General features: G+C 45.3%; 1 protein-coding gene across 2 annotated transcripts in view; it reads left to right on the plus strand.

The window, feature by feature from the left end:
- Positions 1-20980, plus strand: part of TRPM3 (transient receptor potential cation channel subfamily M member 3) — a 550216-nt gene that overhangs the window by 439936 nt on the left and 89300 nt on the right. For both annotated transcript variants that reach the window (XM_061628153.1, XM_061628145.1), the window contains exon 9: positions 20605-20677. In XM_061628153.1, coding sequence (XP_061484137.1) covers positions 20605-20677 — 73 coding nt within the window. The remainder of the gene's footprint in view (positions 1-20604; positions 20678-20980) is intronic.

Below are 20980 nucleotides of genomic sequence, written 5' to 3' on the forward strand. Positions count from 1 at the left end.
TTTTGTGTATACCTTTAAAGCCTGTATTAAAAACAAAGGAAGGTTTCTGATTTTGTTTTATGTTAAATAGAACAGTCTGTTATGCCAGAACAGTGCGATTTGTTTGCTGAAGGAAGTTGTATTTGTAGATGTACACAATGTGGTTATCAGTACTACCCTCTGTATATCCAAAAGACCAGGAAATACATGCCTGTTTCAGATTCAAGCATTCACAACATCAACCTGGGATAGTCATCACTGACATGTGAATGCCAAATGTGTTCTCCTTTTTCAATTATTTGTGGCTACAGCCTAGAGTTGCAGGTCAGAAGCATCCCAAACCCTGAGATTTCAGGGGTGAGCCCTAGTAATGTCATGAGAGGGAACCCTAGTGATGTCATGGGGTGGGCCCTAGTGATGTCATTAAGCATGATACATTAAGCATCAACCATTCAAACAAAAAAAATTCTCTGATTGGAAATTAAGATAGAAATCTTAATTAAATGAGAGTGTTCCCAGATCCAGCTGAAGTGACAGGATCATTCCTTCCCACTTACTTAGGGAGCCTGGGTAGGAACATTTAATCTAGCTTACTTACTTCTAGCAAGAAGGGTTCAAGTGCCCTCAGGCCAGGCCAGTCACCAGAAGGCCATTGTAGGAAGAAAACAGCCTAGTGTTGTAGAGATGTTAGACGGGAGCACTTAGGAGAAATGATGGATGCTCCTGAAGGCTGCAATTCTAAACACACTAACTGAGCCCCATAGAACTCAACAGGACTTACTTCTGAGTAGATATGGTTAGAATTGTGTTGTTGGCAAGGCTTGACTAGGGATCCTCTGCAAAAATATCCATATCAAAGCAGGGTTGGCAACCTCCTTCCTGGAGTGCCCTACCTGCCTTTTAATATGGCTGCTCCAAACATCTTTATTAGATTTAATCCTTCGCTCCAGAGAAGTTTGAGAAATGAGTAAGAGTTAAGAAGATTCTCTACCCTTTCCTGCCTATCCTGTGAGCTGCTACAAACGCACTTTCACAGCCAACCCAAATCCCGTGAGTAATAATTGACAAGTGAGAAAATACACATGGTTTGGTTTACCTTCTGTCCTGCCCTTTGCCGAAGGACTCAGTCACAGACGTGTCTGTGGTTTTTTCTCTTTCTATTAAAGTTATAGATACATCGAAAGCAGTGCGCCTCATTAATCGAAAGCAGTGCACCTCATTAATCTAACTAAGCTTGCTAGGAACTTTAGCCCTAAGCTAACACTGACTAAGCATGCTAACGCAGCACTAAGATGTTGACTCAGCTTAAGTAGGCTTGGATCACATGTGCACATGGAGGCTCCTCCTCAGCTCCTACTGTTGAACTTCCTGCCTCTGGTGCCTCTGTGCGCAGGGTGAAGGTGATTTGATCTCCAGTTTCCCCTCTGATGAAGGGGGGCTTCTAACAGTCAGTTCGGGCATGGGAAATTGGGCAGCACTAGATAGGGAAATGTCTGATCTGCCCAGCTGTGTCTCAGAGGCAGGCGGCAGGGGCGTGTTCTGTTGGAGAGTATCCAATGAGCTAGGTGGTGATTCTGCAGGGAAGTTGGGTGCGGGGGGAGCTGTACCAGCTGAGATGGGGGTTGGGGCATTCTATGCGTTCACCCCACTGTCATCCCCCATCCTGGGCTTCCAGGCCAAGTCCTCATCTTCTGACTCGCCCATCTGCCTGGTTCACAACATCATCCCCTTCACCATGCAAATTCTCCCTCCACCCTAGGGGCTTGGGCTTGTTGGGATAAGCTTCATGGAATTCTCTCACCAAATCCGGCGCATGACCGTCCATTGCCAGCTCTCAGGATCTTTCCTCCGGACCACATCTCTTCCAGTGGATCAAATATTGCAGCTTTCCTTGCTGCTGGTGAGAGTTGAGGACCTGCTCCACTTCAAACTGTTCCTGTTCATCAACCAACACAAGTAGGGGCAGAGCCTCTGGTGGCAGGTGGAGGTCTGGCTTCTCCAGAGTGAGCAGGGATCAATGAAATACTGGGTGGATCTTTAGGGAGGCAGGCAATCATAAGCAGTAGGTGACTGGGTTGATTTGAGCCTCAAAGGGTCCTAAACTACACTCTTCTAACTTATGGTAGGGAACCCATGTCAGCAGATAACAAGTGGATAGCCACACTTTGTCGCCCACTTGTATCTCTGGACTCAGCTGACGGTGCTGATCTGCAACTCTCTTGTAGTCAGCTTTAGCCCTGGATAATTGTTACAAGAACTGCATTGCCTGCAACTCTTGCACAAATTCGGCAGCTGCAGGGACAGCCGGGTTGGACCTGGGGAGGGCGAAGGTGCATGGGTGGTAACCAAAGTTGGCAAAGAATAGAGTCTACTGCTGAGTAGATGTGTGCACTGAGTTGTTGTAAGCAAATTTGGCTAAGGGCAGCAGAGTCACCCAGTTATCTTGCTGGTAATTCACATACCAGCAGTATGTTGCTCTATGCAGTTATTGCTCTAGGGCTGCATTCACTCTCCATCTGCCCATCTGTCTGGGGGCGGTATGCAGAAGACATCCTCAGCTCACTCTGCAGCAGCTGCCATAGGGCATGCCAGAAGCGAGTAATGAGCTGGGTTCCTCGGTCCAAGACCAAACTGGTAAGGAGTCCGTGCAACCAGAACATGTGCTGAACAAACAGTTGGGCCATCTCCCTTGTGGTTGGCAGTCGGATGCAAGGGATGAAATGAGCCATCTTACTGAAGACATCTATGATGACTAAGACTGACGTCTTCTCCTGTGAGGAGGGCAGGTATGTGATAAAGTCACCTGCCATGGCCCACCAGGTGTGGGGAGCGGTTCTAACAACCCGATTGGTCTACCCGGGACATATTTTGGTCTCATGCAAGTGGGACAGGATTGTACATGTCTTTCCACATCATGCTTGACCCTAGGCCACCAGAAGTCATGCGTGACTGTCTGCAGCATTTTAAACATTCCTAAATGACCTGCAGTTGGGGAGCCATGACATTGATGGAGGACCTGGGCTCGAACCTCTTCTGGAGGCACGTAAAGGGAGTCATAGTGGTAGAGCATTCCTTCCCTCTGTGAGAAGCCTGGCGCACTGTTTTGGGATGGTTATTCCAGTTCATGCACTCTCTCCTGCATGGACTGGTCTTGCTCCTGGGCGCAACATATTTCCTCTAACCAAGGATCTGGACAAGCAGTGGCCACCATTTTCTCCAGGGGTATAATGAGACATAGTGGGGACAGAGGTTGGTTTTCTTTATACTCTGGTTTGCAGGAAAGAGCATCAGCCCATCGGTTTTGTGTCTGTGGAATGTAGTTAATGTGGAAATGGAACCTCACTAAGAACTGCATCCACCACATTTGTCATTGGTTCAACTTGTGGGCCATCTGGAGGCTCTCCAAATGCCAATGGTCAGTGCAAACTTCCACCTTCATGCCCCTAGGAGGTGTTGCCAGATCTTGAACATGTCATGGATGGCAAGTAATTCTCCCACGCAGAGTAGTTCTTTTCTGTGCTAGTCAACTTTTGGGAGAAGTAAGCACAGGGTTGTAATCCCCCCCTTTTTTTTGGTCTGATTGTAACAACACCGCTTCGATGGCTACTGATGCATCAGTTTCCACCACAAAGGGGTGTTGGGGGTCTGCATGTTGGAGGAGAACAACAGTTTTAATTCCTTGAACGCTTGTTGGGCTGCCTCGGTCCAATGGGAGGAGCCTGTCCCCTTTAAGCAGTCAGTGAGAGGTGCAGTCAAATTGGAAAAGGCTGTAATGAGGTGTCAATAATAGCTGGCAAAGCTCAAAAAACATTGCAAATCCTTCTTGGTCTTGGTGGGGGTGCCAGGAGAGCACACAGTGCAACTTATCTGGATTCATTTCCACTCCTGTGGATGTTCTGCCTGAAGATGAAAGAATCGGTCTGAGGTGAGGTGTTGTCTTTTTCTCTTTTTATTAAGGTAATGGTTACATCCAAAGCTGTGTGCTTCACATACCTGTCTATTCTGGCTCACTACTTTCCTTAACTATTCTAACTAAGCAGTTTCCGCAGCGTATCGAGAGGTGACTCAGCACTTAAACCTTGAAAGACATTGGCTTAAGTAGGGAATGTTTTTACATGTAAGCAGCAGCTCTGCCTCAGTTTCTCCTTTCAAAAGTCTCTTTTCTTGCACCTCCTTGCCTGAGGTAAGCAAGGGCAAGTCTCAGATGACACCTCAGGAAGGGGGGTTTCACTAGGTGATGAAACGGGTTCTGGAGCCTGTGCGCTGATTGACTGAGAAGTGTTTGAAGTGCCCAGCAGGGAATCCTGCGTGGCCAGGGACAGCGCGACCATGGGAGCATCTTCTAACAGGTCTGATGGTGGGCTCAAAGGGACTGGTTCTGCATTCTCCGAAGTGCTGGGCTCAGGGGGTAAGTTCTGTCAACCCCCTCCTCATTAAGCTCTCTATCTCCTACATTCCAAGTCTCTTCATCCTCTTCAGTCTCCTCCCCCCGCTCTTGCTCCCATTCTAGCTCTCCCCCAGTCTGGGTCACAACAGTGAGGGTGATACGGTAGCCCAGGAAATCCAGGGTGGTCAAGTAAAAATCACACTTCTCCAGCTTGGCATACAGATGGTGCTGTCTCAGTCTCTGCAGTACTTCCCGCACATGAGATTCATGTTGCTCTGGGGAATCAGGGTATTATTATTTATTTATTTATTTTATTTAATTTATAAACCGCCCATAGCCAGTGGCTCCCTGGGCGGTGTACAACATACAATAATACAATAAGTCAGCAAAAATCACTAGATATAAAATACAAATGCATAATAACACTAAATAATATTTAAGATAACTAAAGCATTAGAGCATTAAAATACATAAAAGTATATTAAAATGTATTAAAATGCCTGGGAGAATAGGAAGGTTTTAGCCTGGCGCCGAAAAGATAACAACGTAGGCGCCAGGCGTACCTCCTCGGGGAGACTGTTCCACAATTCAGGGGCCACCACAGAAAAGGCCCTGGTTCTTGTCATTACCCTCCGAGCTTCTCGATGACTCGGTACTCGGAGGAGGGCCTTAGATGTCGAACGAAGTGTACGGGTAGGTTCATAGCGGGAGAGGCGTTCCATCAGGTATTGCGGGCCCACACCGTGTAAGGCTTTATAGGTTAATACCAGCACCTTGAATCTGGCCCGGAAAAAAATCGGCAGCCAGTGCAAACGGGCAAGAACAGGTGTAATATGTGAGGACCGATTGGTCCTCGTCAATAATCTGGCTGCTGCGTTTTGCACTAGCTGCAGCTTCCAAACCGTCTTCAAGGGCAGCCCCACGTAGAGTGCATTACAGTAATCCAATCTAGAGGTCACTAGAGCATGAACAACTGAGGCAAGGTCATCACTGCCGAGATAGGGGCATAGTTGGGCTACCAAACGAAGATGGTAGAACGCATTCCAAGCCACCGAGGCTACCTGAGCCTCGAGTGACAAGGAAGGATCGAAAAGAACCCCCAAACTACGAACCTGTTCCTTCAGGGGGAGTGTAACCCCATTCAGAACAGGATGAACATCCTCCATCTGTGCGGAAAAGGCACTCACCAACAGCGTCTCAGTCTTGTCTGGATTGAGTTTCAGTTTATTAGCTCCCATCCAGTCCATTATCGCGGCCAGGCAACGGTTCAGCACATTAACAGCCTCACCTGAAGAAGATGAAAAGGAGTAATAGAGCTGCGTGTCATCAGCATACTGATGGCAACGCACTCCAAAACTCCAGATGACCGCACCCAGAGGCTTCATGTAGATGTTAAAAAGCATGGGGGACAGAACCGATCCCTGAGGGACCCCACAATGGAGAGTCCAGGGTATCGAGCAATGCTCCCCAAGCACTACCTTCTGGAGACGATCCACCAAGTAGGAGCGAAGCCACTGCCAAGCAGTACCCCCAACTCCCAACTCCGCGAGTCTCTCCAGAAGGATACCATGGTCGATGGTATCAAAAGCAGCTGAGAGATCAAGGAGAATCAACAGAGTTACACTCCCCCTGTACCTCTCCCGACAAAGGTCATCATACAGGGCGACCAAGGCTGTTTCTGTGCCAAAACCGGGCCTAAAACCAGATTGAAACGGATCTAGATAATCGGTTTCATCCAAGAGCGCCTGGAGCTGGCTGGCAACCACCCGTTCCAAGACCCTGCCCAGAAATGGAACATTTGCTACTGGTCGATAGTTTTTCAAATTATCTGGGTCCAAGGACGACCTCTGCAAGAGAGGTCTCACTACAGCCTCCTTGAGACGAGGGACAACTCCCTCTATCAAGGAGGCATTGATCACTTCCTTGGCCCAGCCAGCAGTTCCAGCCCGGCTAGCTTTAACTAGCCAAGAGGGGCAAGGGTCCAGTACCGACGTGGTTGCACGCACCAGTCCAAGCATCTTGTCAACTTCCTCAAGCTGCACCGACTGAAACTCATCCAATAATTGAGGACAAGACCGTGATCTAGGTACCTCAATGGGTTCAACTGTCCTAACATTAGAGTCGAGGTCCCTACAGATGCATGCGATTTTATTTTGGAAGTGCCCCGCAAACTCGTTGCAGCGGGCTTCAGATGACTCTGTGATATCCTGAGGGCCAGAGTGTAAAAGCCCATGTACTATCTTGAAAAGCTCCGCTGGGCGGCATAAAGATGATCTAATAGTGGCAGCAAAATAACACTTTTTTGCTGCCCTTACCGCTTCTATGTACAACTTAGTGGAGGCACTTACCAAAGCATAATTGCATCCATCAGGAGTTCGCCTCCATCTGCACTCAAGCCTCCTCCTCTCTTGTTTCATCACTCTCAGCTCCGGGGTATACCACGGAGCTGTATGAGCTCTACATCGAAGGGGGTGCGCAGGAGCGATCGTGTCAACAGCCTGGGTCATTTCCGTATTCCACAGTTCGACCAGGGCCTCGACAGGAGCACTAGTCTTATCAGCCGGAAAATCTCCCAGAGCCTTCTGAAAACCCAAAGGATCCATTAGTGTCCGGGAGCGGACCAAATACACTATCATAAAGCGGTCCAGGTAGTCCCAAAAGATGTTCATGAAATTTTGGAAGACGGCTAGGGTGTTTGACAGTCCAAATGGCATGACCAGGTATTCAGAGTGACCATACCAGGTCCTGAAGGCAGTTTTCCACTCATCCCCCTGTCATGGCCCCATCAGAGGACTCCTCAGATGAGGACGACTCGGGAGTAACAGCAGCAGACCCAGGAGCAGCAGGAGACACAGAGGAGCCTCCTGAGAATCCAGCTCCTTCTGCCCCTCAGCTGCAGAGCACCCCAGGGACAGCAGAGGCCCTGCAGCCAGACACAGACAGTGAACAGGATACTCCCCCCTCACCTGCAGAACGTAGACAGCAGAAGGTCAGGCAGAAGAGAGGCAGGCCTGTCTCCTTAAGGCCCAAACTCTGAGGGCTCACACCTGCTGTCCATCCTGCTCTTTATAAGGCACACCTTGGCTGCAGCTTGTTGTTGACTGCAACGTCAGGCGTGGCTTTGTGTAGACCTAGTTTCCCTGCAGCATCTCTTTGACGGACCTCCTTGGCAATTGATCCCGGACCTCCACTGACCTCGCTTCTGGACTTCTGACTCGGCAAGTACGCTTCGGATAGGCCTGGCAGATTTACAACCCGACTGCTGGCTAAGGACTTTCCTTCCCTGCCAAAGACCCAGGAATTTCCAGCCCCCCCTGACACTGCTGATGCAGTGTAGAGCTGACCGTTTGCAGTCAGCCCAAACAAAGCAGGCAACAAAGGAGTGGGGGAAGTGCTGACCATGGAGCAACTCCAGCAGGAAAACTTGCTCCTGCGCTCACAAGTAGACCAGCTGCTGTTGGCCGTCCAAGGCTTGCAAACCCAGCTAGCAGCAGCCCCACCCCCTCTCCCTACAGGGAGAGCCAAGTGCCCTGTGACTCTCCCAGAGAAATTTACTGGGGCTTCCGACCAGCTCTCAGCCTTCTTGGCCCAGGCCCAGTTCTTCATGGAGTTACGCCCAGAGGCCTTCCCAGATGATAAGACCCGGGTGGGATTCTTGATTAACCTCTGCACTGGGGCGGCAGCTAGATGGGCCACGCCCCTGCTCCTCAAGTGGAGCCCCGTGCTCAACGTCCTCTCCGCCTTCACCAGAGAACTGAAGGCTATGTTCGAGGACCCAGTCCAATCTGCCACAGCCAACCGCCGGATACGCAGGCTGCGGCAAGGCCGACGCCCCTTGGGGGAATATGTAACAGACTTTCGTCTATTGCAACAAACCCTGGGCTGGAACGAAGCCGCTCTCATGGACCAGTTTCAGGAGGGGCTGTCGGATGAGCTCCTGGATGAGCTAGCTAGGGTGGAGCACCCTGGAACCCTGCAAGCCCTCATACGCCTGTGTCTCCAGATTGACGGGAGGCTGGAAAGCAGGCGTGCTGCCAACCGACCCCGGCCAGTCTACAGAGCATCAGCCCCAGTGGCTGGGCCCTTGGAGCCTGTTGGCAAGGACCCTACACCCCCGGCAGAACCAATGCAGCTGGGAGGGGCTCGGCCACGTCTCTCTGCGGCCGAAAAGCTGCGACGCCGGCAACAGGGCCTCTGCCTGTATTGCGGGGCCCCGGGACATTTTGCAGCCCAGTGTTCCGCGAAACGACCCACAGCCTCTGCCTCGGGAAACGCCCATGCCCCGGCCTTCACAGGCCCCTGAGCCGGGGCACCCTCATGGTTCAAGGGGCCTGCCACCTCAGTTCCTCACCGCCCAAGCATCTGACCGTGTTGATCACACTGACAGTCCCCGGAAGGGGGACCCTACAAGTACCCGCCATGCTGGACTCAGGATCCACCAGCAATTTTATGGACGTGTCCTTTGCCAAGCTCCACTGGGTTCCTAGTCAACCCATTCACCGCCCCCTCCTGGTGGAGACTATTGATGGCCGGCTTCTCGCCTCGGGCCCTGTAGTACAGGAGACAGTGCCGCTCGACATGGCCCTGGGGGAGCACGAGGAAAGCCTCCAGTTCTACCTGGCTGCCACACCCCACTTCCCGGTCGTGCTGGGCCTGGCATGGCTCCAGTGGCATGACCCCATCATCCAGTGGTCCACGGGCCGACTGACCCTCGGATCCCCCTATTGCCAAGCCAACTGCTGGAGGCCGAAGGAGCGCATCCTGATGACCCAGGAGGCAAGCTCCGTGCCCGAGGCCTTACCGGAACAGTACCGGGAGTTCGCGGATGTGTTTGGGAAGCAAGAGGCAGACCAGTTGCCACCCCATCGTCCTTACGACTGTCCCATTGATCTGCTCCCCGGAGCCAAGATTCCTGTGGGCTGGCTTTATTCCCTGTCAGAACCCGAACTGGCAGCCCTCAGAGAGTTCCTCGACAAGAACCTGCGCTGAGGGTTCATTCGCCCTTCCACGTCCCCTGCAGCTGCCCCTGTCCTCTTTGTCAAAAAGAAATGTGGGGAACTCCGGCTGTGCAATGACTACTGCGCCCTCAACCAGATTACAGTTCGGAATCGCTACCCTCTGCCCCTGATCCCAGAACTGTTAGAGCGGCTGCGGGGCGCTCGCATTTTCACCAAACTAGACCTGAGAGGGGCCTACAACCTGGTGCGTATGCGGGAGGGCGATGAGTGGAAGATGGCCTTCCGCACCCGTTATGGGCACTTTGAAGACAGTGATGATCTCCTAAATGCAAAACCATACCAACCAGAACAAGATTCCTATGATTAAGGCAGAAAACACATCCCACAACCAGTCAAGGTTCCTAACCAAAAGCCAAAACTAAAAAAAACATGGCAGCCAGTCAGCCAAGGTCACAGAAATCCCCATTCAGTACAACCTGACCTGGGGGCTGCAGTTAGTGCAGAATGTGCACTATACGAACCTGCCTGGGCCCTGAGATCTTCAGGAGAGGCCCTTCTCTCAGTCCCAACACCTTCACAAGCTAGATTGGTGGGGACGCGAGATAGGGCCTTTTCGGTGGCAGCCCCTAGGTTGTGGAACTCCCTTCCTAGGGAGGTAAGAATGGCCTCCTCTGTGCAGTCCTTCCGTCGGCAGGTAAAGACTTTTCTCTTTCTACAGGCTTTGGGACCTGAAGGTCTTAAGGACAGGGATTGAAGTGGGTGCTGTACTGTCATTGTTTTATCTGCATGGCTATTTAAACTGAGTTTGCAGTATTTTAAATGTTGTTAAATGGTTTTAATATTTCAATAGTTTAATTATATTTTAATGCAGATTTTTGTATGTTCTTAATTATGTGTACTTTTTATCTGGAAGCTGCCTTGAGTTCCAGTTTGGAAAAAGGGTGGGGTATAAATGATGATGATGATGATGATGATGATGATGATGATGATGATGCAGTGGCACAACTGCTGACATGAGTGAGACCCTCTCAGGACATACCTCTGCTCTGAAATCTGCACTGGTTGTCGATTTGCTACCAGGCCAAGTTCAAGTTGTGATTTCCATGTTACAGGTGCCACATAGTACTAGTTCTGCTCTTGTATGAAATCAGTCCTTTAGTGTGGCAACACCTATGCTTTGGAACTCCCTGCCTATTGACATTAGGCCAGTGTCTTCATTATACTCTTTTCGGCACCTGTTAAAAACATTTTTTGTTTAGACAAGCCTACCCGGGCATATAGAAGCTATTGTTTTTTTATCTGCTTTTAACTATTGTTGGTTTTATTATTTTGAATGTTTTTAAATAATGTTTTTAACCTTTTTTTGCCAATAATTTTATTGTTTTAATTATTTCTGTAAACTGCTTTGAGGGTTTTTTTTTCAATAAAGTGTTATATAAATGTTTTAAGTAAAACACCTAAATAAATTTTGGAGTCATTGTAGCCTTTGGGTCTGTTTCCTCTTTTGAGAACAAAGGAATCTGCCTTATACCGACTCAGGCCATTTGGTACGATCTAGCTTAGTACTGATGACATGGACTAGCATTGACTCTCCAGGATTCCAGGCAATAGTCTTTTCCAGAGATTGAATTTTGGATCTTTGCATGCAAAGCATATGTCCTACCAGTGAGCTACCACCCTTTCCCTTTTTAAAAAAGTATATTTTAAAATTGCTCTTTTCAATCCACTACTAACCATCTCTTAGCCTAGTCTGCCCCTTAGGGTTACTTAGGCTACATGGTTACTTGATAACCATGGGCTGCTCACCATTTCTCAGCCTAATCTTCCCCTCAGGGTGAAAACAACAGAGGGACCATGACCACCCCAAGGGAGAAGTGCACACTTAAAATGCAGAGGAACTAATAATATAGAGGAAAAATATAGCGGAAATAAGAATAGTGTGAAATCAGATTCATATTGAGACATAGTATGAAGAAATAGTTATATAAGTGTGAATGTCAAAGATGTTTATTATTTACAAAACCTGTGAAGATATTTATAGTGCAATCCTATGCATGTTTACTCAGAAGCAAGTCCCAATGTATTCAATGGGCTTACTCAAACTGGAAAGCATTCACAGCACTGCACCTCAATTGGTAAGGAACTTCATTCACCCAACCCAAAATTCATAATCATGCCAGTTTAAGCTGTTTTGTAACTGTTTTATACTTGTTTTATGGTTCTTGGATTTTAAATGAATTTATTTCTTGTTATGAGCCTTGGTTTCCAGCACTACCTCACAGGGTTGTTGGAAAGATTCCATATACATACACACTGGAGATGTAAAAATACATACACCCTATATAATAGTTTATTGTCAAAACCAGTTGGCCACTGCAGAACATTTTTTTAAAATCAGTATTAGTTTCCTACCAAATAAAAACAGTGACATCTAAGTAATCCAGGTCTAATTCCTTTTTTATAAAAAAAAAAAAGGATTAGAGGGGGAGAAAACGATTTACAACACAATCCTTTGTTATATTCACTTAAAAGTCCCATTGATTTACAGCACAATTGTAACCATGTCTACGCAAGTAAGTCCTACTAAATTCAATGGGGTTTACTCCCGGTATGTGGGATTAGCATTGCAGCTCACTCCCAGAAAAGTGAGTATAGGATTAAAGCTTTATATTGGGAAGGTTTTCAACACAGGCTATGAATTAGACAAATAGACTGTCCTCTTCAACAGTCCACAAAAATGTAAACTTGTCTGACTCCTTATAATTAGACAAATATAGCACATTGTAATAGTATCATAAGCTGCCGCAGGTATGTTTTGAAATTTCTGTTCAAGAATTAGTTGAAAGATAAAATTTATAATATGCTATTTTTGCAAGTAGTTAGAAAAAGGCAGGTACATTTTTATTATAATCATAACTGACATTGTTTACAGTAAGTAATTGCCTACCAAAATCCTGCTGATTTTTTATTCTACATCTCCTGCACACAGAGACTTTCTACTGGTGAAAGCTATAAACTTAATCAGTTTATGAGATCTTCAGACAAGCAAGAAAATACAACAGTTTTCTGGACTTGCAGTGGGTTCTAACTGTTGCCTGGAGGCCAACAAATCCCTTGTCAATCACAACCCTGGCTATAAACCTGAAAGGGCGGGATTAGAGCAGCCAGCTACAAGCTCATTTAACAGAAGTTGCTCGGGCAGTGGCTGATGTTTTGGTCTATATCTCTTGAACCGGACCTCCTTTAACTTGATTTTATTAAAAAATGAAAGTTGAGAATCTGGAGATTGGGGTGACTTACCCAGAGACCCAGAGAGGACCCCAAAAATCCAGAGTATCTGGGGAACAACTGGAAACCTGGCAACCCTATCTAGTGCTCAGATAGACAATATAAAACCCATTGCGACATCAGGCTCTCCAAAACTTTTCCCTTTCTACCATTTGGAGCTGATTGTTTTGATGAAAAGAGGGGGCTCTGAAAGTAACAATTAGAATCTAGTAATTTCTCTTCTAGTAATTCATCGAGGAAAACAGCAATTTTGAAGTGGCTTAAAAGCAAAGCTCATTTTAAAGAACAGTTTTTGAATTTTTGAGAAAACATTACTCTTAATCTCAGCATGCTTCAGCTAAAGTAGACCAGTAATTCACTGATGAAGATAGCAGGGTTGCACCAAAACAATAAGCCACCTTTTGAAATACTAAAAATTATTTTTGATGAAAATTAGGATGTGTTCCACCTTAATGTTGGCTGGAAAATTACAGGCGGGCCCCGCTTATACGGCAGGTTCCATTCTGGACCCCTGCCGTAAAGCGGAAATCTCCATAAAGCGGAACCCCATTGAGTATTATGGGGCGCATCGCACGAAAATGAAGCCAAAATGCCGCAAAAGCAGCAAAATCGGCTTTAAAACCAGGAATGAAAGCCGCCACATTAGTGGAACGCCGGGAAACAAAGCACTGGGAAGCGGGGCCCTACTGTACTGGAACAAGAATTACAATACTGGAACAAGAAGAATCAGCACTTTAAAAATTTGGTTCATCTGGTGTTTTCCACTAGTCCTGTTTTATAAAACGAGACTGAGAACCAGCAAAGACTACAATGTGTGTTGTCCTTGTTTGCTACACTCACAAAATACATGTAAGGGCTAGCTTTGGAAGATGTTATGGAAAGTGTGTAGGGGTCCACATTTTGCATGAATCCTTTTATACAGCTGAGGTGAACTTATTTTATTCATTTATTTTTAAGCCAGCTTTTAGAGCAAAAGCCCTTATATGGATTTTAATTATTTAATTATCTGTAATCCACTAAGCTGAATTTCTCCAGGATATAAACTTTTCACTAACAATATAGTGCAATACTGTTACTTTAAAATTTGGTTTGTGAAAGGGATTTCTTATTTGGAATCAAATGTTTCCTGTGTCCATCTGCTTTTCATATATTACTAATTATGCAAAAGTATCTAAATGTTAATGCCATACATACGCAAAATGTTTTCTGGAAAATTTATCATATAGTAAGAGTAATTACAAAAGAAGGGCAAACTCAGGCCCTTTTCTGGCAGTTGTGAGCCAAATGGCACATTTTGTAAGCACAAATAAAAGCCATAACTTTATGGAATAGAAATATTTTTAACATTACACAAAGGTGATTGAAGACCTTTAATGTCTCTTTTAATGTTTGATAGAAAAACTATGAGCACAATCCAGCCTGTTTTGTGACATTTGTGCACAAAAGGGGATTGTGTCCAACATGGTTTGGTAATAGTCTTACATATTTTTGGTAAAAAAGATGGAGGCTTTAAAAAAAAAAAGACTGTAGGCTTCTGAAATGACTGCACACGTATGTATGAAGTCATTAGAACAATGTGGTTTGCAGATGGAATAAGCCAGCATTTTAAAATATTAGTTTAAAATTTAAAACTTTTAAAAGTATTTTAGAATCTGAATATATAACAACCTGTACTGTAGTTAAAAAGGGGGAAGATAGAAGTCTGAAAACAGCAACAATATATAAATCAGCCTTTCCAAACCTTTGGGTCCCCTGATGTTGCTGGACTATGGTTCCCATAATTCCTGACCATTGGCCATGCTGGCTTGGGCTGACGGGAGTGTTGTCCAGCAACATGTGGGGAACCAAAGGTTGGGAAAGGCTGATATAAAGTAAGATAAAGTTGTTTGTATTTCAAACATAGATATCCATCCCTTAATCTGTTCCCATCACTATCCTCTGAGAAGGGGAAAAGGGAATTTTAAAAGGCATGTACACTTTTATTATAATCATAACTAAAATTGTTTACCGTGCATGCCTACCAAGATCCTGTTGTGATCTTCAGTTCTAGATTTCCTGCTATATTATTGTAGAAAGGCAATCTTGCTGCTGTTGAAAGTTATACACTCACTCAACTTCTGATGTGCAGATAAGCAAGAAAAGGAAAGTTTTCAGGATTTGCAATGCATTCTAGCTATTGCCTGGAGGTCAGCAAATCTCTCATCAATCACAACAGGTTCATAGTCTGGGAGTCGTTCTAGACTCTTCCCTGTCACTTGAGGCTCATGTAGCCTCGGTGGCACGGAATGCATTCTACCAACTTCGGTTGGTAGCCCAGCTATGTCCCTACCTGACTAAGGAGGATCTTACATCAGTAGTACATGCTCTGGTAACCTCACGTTTGGATTACTGTAATGCACTCTACGTAGGGCTACCTCTGAAGATGTTTCGGAAGCTACAGCTGGTGCAAAATGCGGTGGCCAGACTGCTAACAAGAACGAAGCGATCGGACCATATAACACCTGTTCTGGCCCGCTTGCACTGGCTTCCAATACGCTTCCGGGCCAGATTCAAAGTGTTGGTATTAACCTACAAAGCCTTATACGGCGCGGGACCACGATATCTGTCGGAACGCCTCTCCCGTTATGAACCGGCTCGTACACTACGGTCTGCTACGAAGGCCCTCCTCCGGGTCCCGACCCATAGGGAGGCCCGGAGGGTGGTGACAAGATCAAGGGCCTTCTCAGTGGTGGCCCCCGAACTATGGAATAGTCTCCCCAAGGAGGTGCGCTTGGCGCTGACCCTATCATCCTTTCGGCGCCAAGTTAAAACCTTTCTCTTCTCCGAGGCATTTTAATTTTTTTGTTAATGATGGTAATGTTTGTAATTTGATCTTAGTTATGCAGTTTTTAGATTGTGAAATTTTATTTTAGATTGTGATGCTTTTGTATTTTCCTGTATTTTATTGTATTTATGTTCACCGCCCAGAGAGCTATTGCTAGTCGGGCGGTATATAAGTTTTAAAAACAAATAAATAAATAAACCCTTCAGTTCACTTATTGGCTAAAAACCTGAAAAGGCAGGGATTACAGCCTCCAACTTCTAACAGAAGTTGTGGGGGGGCTGACATTTTGGTGTATATCTCTTGAACCAGACCACCTCGAAACTTAATTTTTTTTAAAAAAAATGAAAGCTAGGAGTCCTTTGATTGTGGTTATTCACCTGGAGACCCAGAGAGGACCCCCAAAAACCAGAGTCTCCAGGCAAAAACTGGCAATCCTGATTTCTGTTTTTGAGAGTTTCCTTCACATCTGTTGACTGTTACTATTTGCTGTTTTACATTTTATCCTCAAAGGCACCAATAAAGAAAGTAGAGGTTTTTTTGTTTTAATTTTATGGGGAGGCCATTAATTTTACTTGTGTATTTACTGTCTAGTAAATTATTTGTAACTGTTAAAGCTGTTGTATTTCTCTGGTAGCTGGTTTAGCAGAAAATAATAAGTCTCCATGCCATGATAGCAGTGCTGATCCTGTTAACTGGCTTAATCCTAGGTAGCTAAATGGTAGCAAGTTGTTGCTGCACACTACAGAAATTGATGCCGGCATTCTACTCCTTTACTGGATAATTATTTTGTGTTTGGAGGGTTTGTCATCCTGATTCAAAGATGACTGCTGTGGCTTTAACTGTGACATAACCAGAGAACATTTTCCATATATTTCTTTGTGCTGTAGTTAGAAAAGAATGCTAGTGCTATGGAATTATTAAAGACACTCCAAAGATAGGTGTTGCTATCCCATATATATAATATTTATTAATTCACACTTTACAATTGCCTAATCATTCCTCTGATGGGGCAGCAGTGTAGAAACCACAGTGGCTCTTGGGGACAAGAAGTTGTTCTTCCATACAGTGTTTGCTAGGAGATGTAGCCTGAGGGTACAGAGATTGAGAGAAGAACGGCAGCCTGGCCATGGACATCGCTACAGAGCTTGGCAATAAGTTTTTGCCCACTTTGGGGGGCTTTTTGCTATTACCAGATTTGTCTTTGCTGCCCATTAAGGCATCCTCTTTGTTTGATTTGGTTGTGTGTCCCTTTTGCAAAGAGGGAAGGGCTGTAGCTCAGTTGCAGAGCATCTGCCTTGCATGCAGATAGTCCCATATTCAATCCCTGGCATCTCCAGGTAGAGATGGGAGAGACTCTTGCCTGAAACCCTGGAAAGCTGCTTGCTGCCAGTCAGTGTAGACAATACTGGGCTTGAAGGACCAGTGTTCTTGTTCAGTGTAAGGAAGCTTTCTATGCTCTTATAAATTCAAGAGCTTTTTGTTATTGCATGTGTGCAGCGCATGAATTCTTCACAGCTTACCAATGAGTTCTAAAGTACATGAAATATTTACTGCTGCATTTTTTAAATTAAATGATGTCATAGGACACTGAAGGAACAAATATACTTTATTTAATGCTGTTTAGCACTTACTAAAATTGTGGGTTCAAAAATAGCTGCTGCCTAAGCTTTCAGACAGTTCTCTGTTGGTGGTTAGTACACATGCACACACTTTTAGGAAAAAAATTTCTTTCAGTTTGGAGAAATTGTCCAAAACTGGATGGAGAAATCTGTGCTTCGCTGGCACAAGATTTTTTCCTTGGGTGCATGGGTGGGGAACAAGATTGCTCTCTCTCTCTCTCTCTCTCTCTTCCCCAAAAGAGCTCTCTGTACCAGATATCAGGCGATACTCTTCTTCTACTGCAACCCCATACAACACAACCCCCCCTATTCAGGAGGACTTCCTTACCCTTTGGAGAAATTGTTTTGGGGTGCAGTGGGCTATTGGAGAAGGAGAAGAAAAGAAAGTTCTGTCTACTAATGGCACTCCTCTCACAACCATTGACTACAATCCAGAAGTACTTTCCTTAGGTCTTATGCTACTATAATTTAATTTTGTCATTTCTAGAAGTTAGTCGTGTGCACTTAATTCATCTCCCTAGTTCCATTAAACACAGATATCTTCTAATATTTCAACCTTTCTATCTGCAAAAGGCATTACCAGAGTTCAAGGACATATTCCAGCCAGGCAAAACACTCAAGGAAGGTGGGAAGCACAGCTAGAGGGGTGTGTGACTTGGTGACGGGGAAGGGGCAGAGTGTAAGAAAAGTTCTGAGGGCCAGTTAGAAAGGCTTTGAGGGCCACATTTGGTCCCTGGTCCCGAGGCTCCCCTCTTTTAGCTTAGATAAAAACTGCTTTCTGCAGGATCTACCCCTCTACTGCTGGACCCTGGGTGTGTGCAGGCCCTTGACTGTGAAAAACAGGTCCCTTATAAAATGGGACATATTCCCTCCCTGCCCCCAGCATTTTAATTCTCTGTAGTTCTGAGTCAAATATGAAATGTTATGGATTAATTTATTGTTCAGTATCATAGACTTTTACTGCTTAACATAAATCTTGATTCTAGGCAAGATATTATTTGTAAACACAATTAAAATAAAATATCATCCAGGGTTTGCCAGTGCAATGCCCACTGTGCCAGTGTGCCCACCAGCATCTCCTATGGTGCCTATGAAATATCTCAGTATGTATCTCCTCAAGAACCCACAACGTACAAGAGTCTGTTTGCTCTTCCTGCTCAGTTTCTGTTTTCACTGGTTCAAGCTCTCCTATGTAGAACACCCCCCTTAAACATGCCTACATTTTATTTGATGCTAGAATTAGACACCCAACCTCCTGTCTGTTCTGAACAAGAGTAGAGGTGTGTGTTGAGCTGATGTTCGTGCCTTTTTCCCATTGATGAGGTGACCGATGGGGAACGTGTCAGCACCATTTTCTAGCCCTGTCTCCTTTTCAGCTTTTTTATATGTGGCAGCCATTTATATTATGCCACATCCCATACCAGCCATTTTATGTTAGCCCACACACCACAGGGGGCCATTTTGTGACTGATGCCCATGACACTTTCTCGTAATTCCATATGCGCCCATTGGTCTAAAAAGGTTGGCAAGCCCTCCTAATCAATCAACAACAATGAATTTTGATGCACGTTATGTTGTAAGATTTTATTATCATACACTGGCCCTACAGATGTTGTTACACTCTGTTTTCTGTCACCCACAGCCAACAAGGCCAATGGTCAGGAATGATGGGAGTTGTAGTCAAATAATATCTGAAGGGCCGCAGGTTCACCATCTCTGCCATATATCGACGAAGTCCATGAACAATCATTAGTTTTCCCCAACCTCCTCACTTTGCACCTAAAACATTCAACAGCCACATAACATGATAATTTAATATTTACCACCACTCTAACCTTCCAGGCAGTTATGGGCATATCAGTTTCCCTTTTTTAAAAAAAAAACCTAAAGTATCTCATCATTAGTTATATGCATCAGTGATATGAGAACAGAATATCTGTAGGTTTTAAAGATTATAAGTCTGGCAGGCACAGTTTATTGTTGAGAAATCAAATTACATGACATGTAAACACAATATGAAGAAAATATTTCTAAAACTGGCTTTCTCTAGGATGCTTTTTTTTAATACCCTGGGCTCCTACTAGGAGGAAGGGCGGGATATACATCTAATAAATAATAATAAAATATCAAAGTCTTGTGGCATCTTGAAGATGAGCACATTTATTATGACATGAGCTGCATAATGGAATAAGTAGCAGGTGTTGTAGTTAGTATATTTGATTAAGTTATATTTTTCTATGTTCCTGTTATCAGGGCCAGCACCAGGCATGACTGGGCTCTTGGGCACCAGACTGCCCTGAACCCATGTCATCATGCTCCCAACACCCCCTCCCAATGCAGGGGGTGCGGGCTTAAATAGGCCTACCCACCCCACCTATCTCCCACGTTGTCATATCAGCACACTGTGCATGCATGCATGCCATCACCCAAGATCAATGTCTTAGGGACACCCCACCACCATCTTGGGTGATGGCAAGCTTATGCACACAGCATGCTAGTCCACTGATGCAGCAATGCAGGAGGTAAGTGAGGCAGGCCCACACCGTCTGTATGATGTTTCCTGAGATGATGAAGCTCCTACTTCACGATCCGTAGCAGCATTGGGTCCCTGGGCCCCATGACCCAACACTGGCACAGATTGAAGAGCAGGAGCTCCATTCTCCCAGCCTAAGGAGGAGCCCCTCAGGGGCCCTTCTGGGCTGCAGGGGCGCTCAGTCTGTGCCCAACCTGGTCGCCTGCTGGTGCTGGGCCTGCATATGTTATAGTGTTATTGTTTTGTATTCAAGTTTTAAACTAAATGATTAAAACCATGCTTTACCTAAATAAATCAACCGTTACAGTGCCACTATATTTCAGTAGATGAACAGTGGTGATTAATTATCTCACCGCTGCCAAAAACTGATGTAAGCAATGTTCACATTTCTACAACAAAGTTGGGCCACAGTGCCCTATTAGTGGCTGTCTATGCACAATTTCCAACTACTTGCTCTCATCAATTGCCAAGTAGAGGAAATCGTCGTGAATTCTGCACAGTAATACACAATAGATTCCATATAGAATTTCCATTTCTATTTTGAAGCTTCAAGACTGTTCTTGTTTTGTTACATGTTTTTACTGCTATGTAGTGTCTCCCCTTCTTGATCAAATATCATGCTTTGAAATTCTGGTTTCCATTAATGCTGCTCAGTTTGGTTTGCCCACAATTTTGCATCCATTAAGATTGAATATCAGTGCATAGACTATAGCCAGACATGGTAGCATTGTATCCATTTAACTGCCCAGTAGCATAACTAGCTTTACATGTGCCCTGTGCAAGGTTTTATTTTTGGGGTCCTTAATTTTTTTGGGGGGGGGAAATAATAATAAAACAAATACGATATAACAATTGTTTATACATAATTTTCATTTCAGCAAATCCATTTCAGGGGGCCCTTCGTCCTGGGCCCTGGGCCTGTGCACCTGTTGCACCTGCCTAGTTACGGCACTGTAACTGCCATATTAAAAATACTAGAAATGTCTCTAACAGTACATCTGTTTTTTGCATTTCAGATTACAGTGTTTCGCATGGGATCAGAAGGACACCAAGATATTGACTTGGCCATCTTGACAGCTTTGTTAAAAGGTAATAGATTTTTCTGCACAACAAGTCTGTGACAAATCTAGACACATTTTTCCTAATATATAGTCCTTTGTTTATCAGTTCTGCATCATAAAGGGTGTTATTCAAAGGTTGGTACCCATCTCGACAAGGATTTCAGTTTGCAGACTGGGACTCCCCCCCCCATCCCCAAATCTGCTCCGGAGGGTTTGTGAAATCCCTTGAACAGATTTAGGGGTGTGCAGGGAGAGGAGAGGGGGGAAAGCCCCATTGCATGGACAGAAATCCTTATGCTGCCAGGATGCTTACTAAGCTCTATGTTGGATA

The sequence above is a fragment of the Rhineura floridana genome, chromosome 1 (genome assembly GCF_030035675.1).
Source record: "Rhineura floridana isolate rRhiFlo1 chromosome 1, rRhiFlo1.hap2, whole genome shotgun sequence".
Classification (NCBI taxonomy): Eukaryota; Metazoa; Chordata; class Lepidosauria; order Squamata; family Rhineuridae; genus Rhineura; species Rhineura floridana.